This window comes from Hordeum vulgare, chromosome 7H, assembly GCF_904849725.1.
Source record: "Hordeum vulgare subsp. vulgare chromosome 7H, MorexV3_pseudomolecules_assembly, whole genome shotgun sequence".
In the NCBI taxonomy this organism is placed as follows: Eukaryota; Viridiplantae; Streptophyta; class Magnoliopsida; order Poales; family Poaceae; genus Hordeum; species Hordeum vulgare.
In genome coordinates this window covers 25,786,693-25,798,365 of record NC_058524.1, presented here as the reverse complement: position 1 = coordinate 25,798,365, position 11,673 = coordinate 25,786,693, and the positions used below count along the sequence as shown (strand labels likewise).

Genomic DNA, 11,673 nt, shown 5'->3' with positions numbered 1-11,673 from the left:
CACGTGCTAGAGCTGACTCCTCAACAAGAGTCCGTTTTCTTTGTCTCTCCTCTTCTCTCTCATCCAACTCAATAAAAATATAGTATTTTAATCTTTACAGTCTGCTGACAGTACCTTATTATAGTTGCTCATCTCGTGTGCCGGTAGCAGCAGCTCGTATTGATTTGGCCGACATGGCCGGGCTGTCAAAGACACCGGCCGTGCATGTGTCATGTGTGGTGTGCCTGATCGACCAAGTGGCTCTGTTTGATAAGGCAACCGCGCGCCTTTCCGTAGGCTGGACCGGTCGATGGGTAAACTGCTGAATTATTCCTGGTGCACATGCCTCAATCCATCTCTGCTCCCTGCCTCCCTTGCTGACCATAGTGGCCGCTAATCATTTCTCCTTCATGAGCGCGTCCAGTAGTGCGAGCTTACACATAGATTATCTCAATATACTCCCTCCGTTTCTAAATATAAGTCTTTTAAGCGATTTCACTAGATGTCTACATACGGAGCAAAATGATTGAATGTACGCTTTAAAGTATGTCTATATACATCTGTATGTAGTCCACTAGTGTAATCTCTACAAAAACTTATATTTAGGAACGGAGGGAGTAACTGCTGATCGATGCATGGAGCAGCTAGGAAGCTGCGTGCATCCGTGCTCCTCATGTGAACGACCATTTGCTTGCTTGCTGCTCTGCCTGGATCGATCGGTCTGTTGTGCTTCGCAGGCATGCAAACACGACAGAATCGAAACCAGTTCTCGAAAGCATGCAAATTCGCTTCGGATTATTGTCGTCAGGACGTGTTTTTATACTATTATCAGGTCGATTGATCATCACTCTATATATTTGTACAAACCTTCACCCACTATTCCGTTGGCACGGCTGCAGTCTAAACAGACCATGCAATCTTCTAGCCCCGGTTAAACAAGGAAGCGCAGGAAATCCGGGTCCGGTGGCTGACTGGCGACGTGCACTCGCGGCCGTAATTATGGGCGATTGACTAGATCAGATTAGATTAAGCGGCTAGCAGAGCAGGCGACAAAGCACGCACGCGCCCAGGATTATGCTAATGCTAGTGGAGCGTACCCTACCCTCGATCGCCGCGCCCTCGCCGGAACACGACGACGGACGCCCCGCCGGCGGCGAAGGGAAGAAGGAAGCTCGCTAGCTGACATGGCAGTGGCGCGCACGTACGCGTACGCGGGCAGGAGTTGGCGAGCATGTGGCAGCGTGGCGCGGAATCCCGAGGCAGCGGCATGTCGACCGCACGTGTATTCCGGTCAGCGGCCACGCACGTACTCAAGCATTGCACCAGACAAAGCTCACTCCCACTGGTGTTTCTATATTGCTCCAACTCCATGAACCATGATCGTCCTCCCGGCCATGCATCTCGTGGCTAGCTACCTACGTAATTACTCTATTTCTTTCTTTTCCTCCTAAAGGAGTGTGCATGTCTGTTGTCATTTTTAGTTTTATTTTTCGTTAGAACATTTGGTGTCTGAAATTTCCGTACACGTCAGTCAAGCCATTCCGCCGAGGTCGAAGAACGAGGTGACATGATGAGCCGAGGTGACATGATGAGTAGCTAGGCGAGGGTGCGTAACCCCAAGGCCGCAGCGGCGGCGAGAGGTTGACCTGTGACGCGATGCTCTGTCGGCTCCCCCATGCGGCCTGTGGGTTGCGGCCGGGCAGATTCATCATCCTTGCGCGAGATGCCTTTCCCTGATCGACCGTCGTCACCGTTGCCGCGTCCCTGGCCCTCTTAGGTCGGGCCTTCTCCGCCGTTCGGTTGTGACCGCTCCCGGCGCTGGACATCCGCCCTCCACTCGGCGTTCGATATGCCCGTCGGCCTTGCCATCATCGCCCTCGGTTTCGGAGGAAAAAGGGGGAGAAAATGGCAGGAATCGGCCTGTGTGTCATCGACAGCGCGGACCTACTCGACTATTCGCTTCGGCCGGCGCCCCGAGACGCTTCCCGGAGGGCTGGGTTCAGCTCGAGTTCGTCGGTTGTTATTTTTGCCCAAATCCACGCTAAACGAGGAGTTGAGGACGCGGCTAGGCCGATTTTTCGTCCCCGACACTAAAAAAGACGTCCTGGGGGCTTGTTTGGGGGGGGGGGGGAAGGGGGGGGGGAGGATGGGGGTAGTGGAGATGCTTTTAGTCCGAGCGGTGTTGATTCATGGCGCATGGATAGGATATAGATTGTGCATAGGAAGAAAAGAGGGAGGTGTGTGAAGGTGAACAGTTCACACACAATCATGCCCGATTTTCTTTTTATGTCTTTTCCTAATAATAATTTTTCTCACTCTGGGAAAAAATACCAAAGATCAAAGACATGAAAAGGACAAGCGAAATACCTGAACAACGAAAATGAGAAGAGTAGAAGACTATGCACCTAACATGTTACTTGGACATGGAAGTTTTGCCCGTAAAATAGGCAAGTGCAGTGGTGGGTATACTAATAGCCTAGTTCTTTTCTTCTGATGACAACCTAAAGCAGAAGTCACCTTTAAGATGCAACCTGTCTGGCAGATCAAAATTGAGTAGATGATACTCCAGAAAAACCAAGTCAAACAGTCAAGTAATGACGCACCAGCTCCTGATCTACGCTGCCCACTGCAGCATCTATGCAAGACAGGGTAAAAAATTAGAAAATTACTCAACATGTTGGTTTACTATTACTCAAAATGCTAGCAAGTTCCTAGTGTGAATTAGTTTCTCATGTCATTTCATTAGATTTTCACATTCATACATCCATCCCCGCCGGAACTCATTTCGATGGATAATTCGGCCCTAAATTGCTAGAATTAATTAACTTACATTTCCCCCTGAGACTGAGAAAACGAAGGACTAAACTTTCTGCTAAACCAGCTTAAGTTTGTGAGTTGTGACAATGCCGCCATTTTTGTTATAGCTTGCTTGGCATGCTGATCATGGCGGCGTCAGAGATAGCTCGTTCTATCTGGCCGGCTTGACCACCTTGGTGAGGCCCGAAGAGCCGCCGTACGTTGCTCCGGTGTCTCTGTACCCGCAGAAGAACTGCCGGTGGTCTGGCAGTGCCACCGGGGATGGCATGGGCATGCCGATGCCGGCATTAGTGGAAAAGTTGGGCACGTCGCAGGCCGAGGCAGAGGACGTGGACGCGACGCGCTTGCAGGAGAGGCACATGGTGAGGGTGGTCAGTGGCCCCGCCGCTGCCGCCGCGCTGTGCGGCGGCGGCGCGGCCATGAGCGCGCGGAGCTCGGCTACCTCCTTCTCGAGGCGGCGGTTCTGCTCGGCGAGCTGCTCGCAGCAGCGCTTCATGTACTCGCAGTCCACCTCCGTCTGCTTGAGCTTGGTGCGCGCCCGGCGGTTCTGGAACCACACCTCCACCTGCCGCGGCCGGAGGCCCAGCCGGTTCGCCAGCGCCCTCTTCTGCTTCTGTAAACACGCATCCGGAAGGAGATGTCGGTCAGCTCAATGTGATCGCGAGCGATCCACGGACGAACACTAGGCGAGCGATCTTTGCGGATGGATCGTCGGAGAAGGGAAGGGATGGTGACTTACGGGGTTGAGCGTGCTGTGCGTCTTGAAGCACTCCTCGAGGACGGCGGCCTGGTCCTTGGAGAGCCTGAGCTTCTTGCGCCCGCCGGCGCCATCACCGCCGTCGTCGTCCTCGTCGCTGCCCGCGGCCAGGCCGGAGCCGGTCCGTTCCAGGCCCCTCTTTGTGCCGCCGCTCTCGGGCGACGTGGACGCCTGCACCCCCGGTTCCTCCTTCCGCAAGCCGATGACGGAGCTGAGCGCGGCGGTCCAGTGCTGCGAGTGGGAGGCGGAGGCCGGGGAGGAGGATGCGGCGGTGGTGGTGGAGGACGTGAGGCTGCCCTGGGAAGCGAGGCCGAGCCCCAGCCCGAGGCCCAGGTCGAGGCCGTCGGCGCGATGCATCATCGTCTCTTGTCTCCGGCGTACCCGATCCGATCTGAGAGCGCGCGCCCCGGACTGGGAGGATGGACGATGGTTCGTACGGTGGCAGTGCTCGGTGGTGGTGATGTAATGATCTGGTCTGAGCATGGGGCGGCAGGTGGCGAGGCTATAAATAGGGCAGCGCAGGGCGAGCAAATGATGAGCTGTTCGATCTCCTCTTCTCTGCTCATTATCCAATTATTATATTATTATTAATATTAATTGGCTGTAAGTAAATGGGTAAATAATACTTCCATTCCGCGCCACCAGCTCAGCTCATCATAGCCAGCCACCGTGCATGCCTGCTGCTCCTCGATCCATCTCTCTTGAGTCTTGACCCGGTCCGGCTCTCGCTACCACTCCGCTCGGCTCGGCTCCAAGCCGGGGCGCTCCGTGGGCTTGCTTAGCTCGGCTAATAGGTCGTGGTCGTGTGACTACCCGTATCTGTATGCGCTCGTGCGTTGGAACTCGGTCCGGCCGTGCGTGCGGGACTGCGGGGGCACGACCAGTGAAGTCTGATTTAAACCTGAGAGTGTAAGCCGCGACGCAAATGGACCTTCACCTTTAAATCTCTGAAGTCTGTATCCTAAGCACCTCAATCCCGGTCTGATTTAAACCTTGATGGTATTTGAAGAGGGGATTTGCTGATGTGGCAGATTGGTTTGCTGGTTGGTGGGCCGATGCCATCAGTTATTTCTCTCCCCACGCGATCTGTACTCCAGACACCACCTGTTGCAGATCGAAGCTAGGGTTCATCGGGCGACAGAGCTTCTTCTCGCCGACAGCGCGGGCGATGATGTCGTCGTTCTCGAGGGCTTCTTCTTCCTCCCACGGGGCTGGCCATCAAAGCAGAGGTGGGAGCATGGCGGCAAAGAGGTCGCCGGTGCCGTATCGTGAGGATCCAATGGCTTACTCGCCGCCGAAGTACTGCAGCAACTGCGGCAGTAGGGCGCCGCGGTGGATTTCCTGGAGTTTAGCTAACCCAGGAAGGAGATATTACTCTTGTGTGGTATGTTCTGAACTTTTTTGCTCGATTTCTGAACTTTTTCCCTCTTTTTTGTCTGAACTTTTTTCTGCATTTTCTGAACTTTTTTGCTCGATTTGAACAGAGAACACCAGCATGTAGATTCGTTGACTGGCATGACATAGCAACAAGCCCATTTTTGCGTGAATTGCTGGGAGATCTTCAGGACAAAATTTGGGATTTGGAGAGTGTTGGTGCTAATGCTGCTGGAGGAGAGGTTGTTGCATTAAGAGATGAGCTGGAGATGAAGAATGTGCACATAATGAATATGAAGATGAATGTGTTGATGAAGAATGAGCTGGAGCTTAGGGCTAGATGTGATAGCAATGAGAAGGTGCTGATATATAAGTATGTAATGTATGTTGTTGTAATATTCCTGTCAGGTTTATTTGCAGGGCTACTGTTGGCCTAATAGTTGAACAATGGAGGTTGTAATGTATGCTGTTGCAATGAAATGAACTGCTGAAAATTGAGACTCATTTGACACATAAATATGGTTTCTGCAGCAACATCACATAAGCATCAATGTTGTCATAGTTTGACAGCATACAAAAGAAGCACTAGTTTCATAGTTTAAGTGCTGAGACTCTTTTGACACATCCAAAGTAAGCAGAAGTTGCTGTGAAATAATACATGAAGAACTTAGTAGTTCCCACTTGCTGTGAAATAAGCCATGAAGCCCCCCTGATTTCTTCCTCTCTTCTTGCCAGCTGTGGTACTGCCTTGTGGTACACCACTTCCAGTTGGAGCTGATGCTCTAGGAGGAGCTGATGCTCTTGTTGGAGCTGATGCTCTTGTTGTAGATGAGGCTCTTGGAGTAGCTGATGCTGTTGGAGGAGCTGATGCTCTTGGAGTAGTTGATGCTGTTGTAGTAGCTGATGCTCTTATAGTAGTTGATGTTGTTGGAGGAATTTGAGAGCTTGATGCATCTGCTTTTGCCCTGTTTTGTATAGCTTCTGTCTTTCCTTGCTGCAAGAAGTTATAATCACAGTGGTAAAAAACAGAGCAAAACTAGAGCAAATGAAGCTATATAATCACAGTGCTCTTATAGTAGTTTGTATACCTCTTTGGCCCTTAGTTTCTTCCCTCTCTTAGCAAGATCTGCTTTAGCTTTCTTGTTTCTATCTGGATTTTGTTTACAAGAACCTTTGTTCTGTCCCTTCTGCCCACAAGATCCACAAGTGATTTGAATTCCATGCTTGCTCATTTTCTTTCCCTTTGGTGCTTCTCCCTCTTCTCTCCTCCTATCATTGTTTTTCTTTCTTGCTCCTGGCATGGCCACATATCCAGGTGCAATGGGCCTTGGCTTTTCAGAAACTGGCCAGTTTTCTTCACCTTCAACAGGTTGCAAACAATGCTCATATATCTTATTGAAAGTCTCAATGGAGTAGCACTTGTCAATATAATCCTCAAGTTTTCTTCCACTCTTGTAGATAGCACAAATAGCATGACAGCAAGGAAGGGAAGCCAGCTGAAAATATCCACATGAGCATATCCTTGTCTCAAGGTTTACTGTGTATCTTCTCTTTCTTCCTTTTATATGCTTCACCTCAAAGCCATCCTTGCCATTCCATAACACCTCACAATACTGTGTCATCTTAATGCTGGTCTTCAATTTCTTGAAAATGTTAGGGCAAATAGTACCATTCCACTTAGCACCTTTGCTTCTCTGCTCCTGAATTCTTCCAAATATTTTCTTCCAAGCACACATGTCAGCATTATATACAAGTGCTGATCAGAATAAAATATAAGGAACATGTGTGATTGAATAGAATAAATTACTTTTTGCTGGTCAGAAATGAACACCCATCCATCTCCTTCATCATTGATATCCAAGTCTTTGATCAGAAGTCCAATGAACCACTTCCAGGTTTCATTTGTTTCCTTCTCCACAACTGTCCAAGCCACTGGGTACATCTGATTATTAGCATCCCTAGCAATTGCAGCAAGCAGTTCACCTTGACATGCTCCCTTGAAGAAGCATCCATCTAGGCCAATCACCTTCCTGCACCCTGCTTTGAAACCTTCCTTTAATGCCTTGAAGCAAACATAGAACTGCTGAAATATATTGTTCTCCATATCTGATGGATCCAAGCATACAGCTACTGTACTCCCTGGGTTGCTCCTCAGTAGCTCCAACTGGTAGTCAAACACTTTAGTATACTCACTTTTCATTCCACACAGCAACTTGTCAAGCACAATTTTTTTGCTGCTTTGCACTTTGAAGTTGAGACATCAGCAAACGTATCCTTAAGAACAGCGGCTTTTATGCTGTCTATCTTCCACATTGGATTGGCAAGTATAAAATGCTCATATCTCTGTGCTATCACTTTTGCTGTTACAAGCCAGTTTTCTCGGTTTTGTGCACATTCATGTTCATCCTCATATGCGATTATTTGGAACCTTGAACTCCTTGTGGTCTTTGCACCATAAATAAGCCAAGGACAACCAGGCCATCCACATTTAGCTCTCACCCTGCACTCCTCTGACTTCACAAAAGAAATGCTCCTTTTTGTTGCTAGCCCATATCTCTTCACAACTTTTACAAACTGGTTCTTGCTTCTGAAGACCATGCCCAAACTGAAATGTGGAATATCAGAATCAGGGTCAAACCTAATGTACTTGCTCTTCCTCCTCACCATAGTCCCATCTTCTTCTTCATCATAAGAGTAATCTTCATCAGAAGAAGAAAACTCCATTTCTCCTACCACCTCCTCAACATTTGGTATAAAATCAATTGGTACAGCCCCATTTGATTCACCTTCAATCCATTTCTTTGAATCTTTCATTTTCTTCCTGAATTTCCTAGCATGCTTTCTCAGTTCCACAACTTCAGATTCTTCTCCACTATCATCACTATGGGGCACATAGTCATCATCATCTTCTTCTGAATCTGAAACTTCTGCTGCTTGCTCTACTGGTTGCTCTGCTCCATGCTCTCCTACACTGATCTGTGTAGGATTCAGTACCTGAGAACCTACAACAGCTAATTGTGTCATACTGATTCTCTTAATTGGGCTGTTGATTACTTCAGTTATCACACCTGTCTCATTTGGAACGAGCACTCGTTCAAAATCAGTCTCATCTGCAGTCATCACAACAGGAACATCATCATCTGCAGTCATCACAAAAGGAACATCACCATCTTCACTTCCACTCTCAATTAGACCATCCATTTCATTTTCAAAATCACTGCCACTTTCTTCTTCCCCCTCTTCATCTTGCTCACCATTGTATTCAACATATATGTCAGCTGTTGGAAATATGCCCTAGAGGCAATAATAAATTAGTTATTATTATATTTCTTAGTTCATGATAATCGTTTATTATCCATGCTATAATTGTATTGATTGGAAACACAATACTTGTGTGGATACATAGACAAAACACTGTCCCTAGTAAGCCTCTAGTTGACTAGCTCGTTGATCAAAGATGGTCAAGGTTTCCTGGCCATAGGCAAGTGTTGTCACTTGATAACGGGATCACATCATCAGTAGAATCATGTGATGGACTAGACCCAAACTAATAGACGTAGCATGTTGATCGTGTCATTTTGTTGCTACTGTTTTCTGCGTGTCAAGTATTTGTTCCTATGACCAGGAGATCATATAACTCACGGACACCGGAGGAATGCTTTGTGTGTATCAAACGTCGCAACGTAACTGGGTGAATATAAACATGCTCTACAGGTATCTCCGAAGGTGTTCGTTGAGTTAGTATGGATCAAGACTGGGATTTGTCACTCCGTGTGAACGGAGAGGTATCTCGGGGCCCACTCGGTAATACAACATCACACACAAGCCTTGCAAGCAATGTAACTTAGTGTAAGTTGCGGGATCTTGTATTACGGAACGAGTAAAGAGACTTGCCGGTAAACGAGATTGAAATAGGTATACGGATACTGACGATCGAATCTCGGGCAAGTAACATACCGAAGGACAAAGGGAATGACATACGGGATTATATGAATCCTTGGCACTGAGGTTCAAACGATAAGATCTTCGTAGAATATGTAGGATCCAATATGGGCATCCAGGTCCCGCTATTGGATATTGACCGAGGAGTCTCTCGGGTCATGTCTACATAGTTCTCGAACCCGCAGGGTCTGCACACTTAAGGTTCGACGTTGTTTTATGCGTATTTGAGTTATATGGTTGGTTACCGAATGTTGTTCGGAGTCCCGGATGAGATCACGGACGTCACGAGGGTTTCTGGAATAGTCCGGAAACGAAGATTGATATATAGGATGACCTCATTTGATTACCGGAAGGTTTTCAGAGTTACCGGGAATGTACCGGGAATGACGAATGGGTTCTGGGAGTTCACCGGGGGGGGCAACCCACCCCAGGGAAGCCCATAGGCCTTGAGGGTGGCACACCAGCCCTTAGTGGGCTGGTGGGACAGCCCAAAAGGGCTCTATGCGCCAAGAAGAGAAAATCAAGAGAAAAGAAAAAAAAAGGAGGAGGTGGGAAGGAAGGGGGACTCCCTCCCACCAAACCAAGTCCAACTCGGTTTGGGGGGGGGAGTCCTCCCCCCTTGGACTCGGCCGACCCCCTTGGGGCTCCTTGAGCCCCAAGGCAAGGCTCCCTCCCTCCCACCTATCTATACAGAGGTTTTAGGGCTGATTTGAGACGACTTTTCCACGGCAGCCCGACCACATACCTCCACGATTTTTCCTCTAGATCGCGTTTCTGCGGAGCTCGGGCGGAGCCCTGCTGAGACAAGGTCATCACCAACCTCCAGAGCGCCGTCACGCTGCCGGAGAACTCTTCTACCTCTCCGTCTCTCTTGCTGGATCAAGAAGGCCGAGATCATCGTCGAGCTGTACGTGTGCTGAACGCGGAGGTGCCGTCCGTTCGGTACTAGATCGTGGGACTGATCGCGGGATTGTTCGCGGGGCGGATCGAGGGACGTGAGGACGTTCCACTACATCAACCGCGTTCACTAAACGCTTCTGCTATACGATCTACAAGGGTAAGTAGATCACTCATCCCCTCTCGTAGATGGACATCACCATGATAGGTCTTCGTGCGCGTAGGAAAATTTTTGTTTCCCATGCGACGTTCCCCAACAGTGGTATCAGAGCTAGGTTCATGCGTAGATGTCTTCTTGAGTAGAACACAAAAATTTTTGTGGGCGGTGATGTGCGTTTTGCTGCCCTCCTTAGTCTTTTCTTGATTCCGCGGTATTGTTGGATCGAAGCGGCTCGGACCGACATTACTCGTACGCTTACGAGAGACTGGTTTCATCGCTACGAGTAACTCCGTTGCTCAAAGATGACTGGCACGTGTCAGTTTCTCCAACTTTAGTTGAATCGGAATTGACCGAGGAGGTCCTTGGATGAGGTTAAATAGCAATTCATATATCTCCGTTGTGGTGTTTGCGTAAGTAAGATGCGATCCTACTAGATACCCATGGTCACCACGTAAAACATGCAAACAACAAAATTAGAGGACGTCTAACTTGTTTTTGCAGGGTATGATTGTGATGTGATATGGCCAACGATGTGATGTGATATATTGGATGTATGAGATGATCATGTTGTAATAGTTAATATCAACTTGCACGTCGATGGTACGGCAACCGGCAGGAGCCATAGGGTTGTCTTTATAACTAACGTTTGTGCTTGCAGATGCGTTTACTATTTTGCTAGGACGTAGCTTTAGTAGTAATAGTATGAGTAGCACGACAACCCCGATGGAGACACGTTGATGGAGATCATGATGATGGAGATCATGGTGTGACGCCGGTGACAAGAAGCTCGTGCCGGTGCTTTGGTGATGGAGATCAAGAAGCATGTGATGATGGCCATATCATGTCACTTATGAATTGCATGTGATGTTAATCCTTTTATGCACCTTATTTTGCTTAGAACGACGGTAGCATTATGAGGTGATCTCTCACTAAAATTTCAAGATGAAATTGTGTTCTCCCTGACTGTGCACCGTTGCTACAGTTCGTCGTTTCGAGACACCACGTGATGATCGGGTGTGATAGACTCGACGTTCACATACAACGGGTGCAAAACAGTTGCGCACGCGGAACACTCGGGTTAAGCTTGACGAGCCTAGCATGTGCAGACATGGCCTTGGAACACATGAGACCGAAAGGTCGAGCATGAATCGTCTAGTTGATATGATTAGCATAGAGATGCTTACCACTGAAACTATTCTCGACTCACGTGATGATCGGACTTGAGATAGTGGATTTGGATCATGTACCACTCAAATGACTAGAGAGATGTACTTTTTGAGTGGGAGTTCTTAAGTAATATGATTAATTGAACTAATTGTCATGAACATAGTCTAATGGTCTTTGCGAATTACGATGTAGCTTGCGCTATAACTCTACTGTTTTTATATGCTCCTAGACAAAATTTAGTTGAAAGTTGATAGTAGCAAACTTTGCAGACCGAGTCTGTAAAACCGAGGATTGTCCTTGTTGCTACGCAGAAGGCTTATGTCCTCAATGCACCACTCGGTGTGCTGCACCTCAAGCGTCGTCTGTGGATGCTATGAACATCCGACATACACGTTTCTGATGACTACATGATAGTTCAGTGCAAAATACTTAATGCCTTAGAAGCAAGGCGCCGAAAACGTTGTAAAACGTCACGGAACATAAGTGATGTTCTAAAGAGATGAAATTGTGATTTCATGCTTGTGCCCTTGTTAAGAGGTACGAGACCTCCAAACAAGATTCTTTGTCCACAAAGTAAAGG

General features: G+C 48.2%; 1 protein-coding gene across 1 annotated transcript; it reads right to left on the bottom strand.

The window, feature by feature from the left end:
• Positions 1 to 2,687: 2,687 nt before the first annotated feature.
• On the bottom strand, positions 2,688 to 4,024 carry LOC123412459 (homeobox-leucine zipper protein HOX2-like). Its single transcript, XM_045105408.1, has 2 exons — positions 3,536 to 4,024; positions 2,688 to 3,409 (listed from the first exon to the last, which is right to left on the bottom strand). The coding sequence occupies exons 1-2, from the start codon at positions 3,911 to 3,913 to the stop codon at positions 2,948 to 2,950; spliced, it is 840 nt and encodes a 279-aa protein (XP_044961343.1). The 5' UTR covers positions 3,914 to 4,024; the 3' UTR covers positions 2,688 to 2,947.
• Positions 4,025 to 11,673: the final 7,649 nt, after the last annotated feature.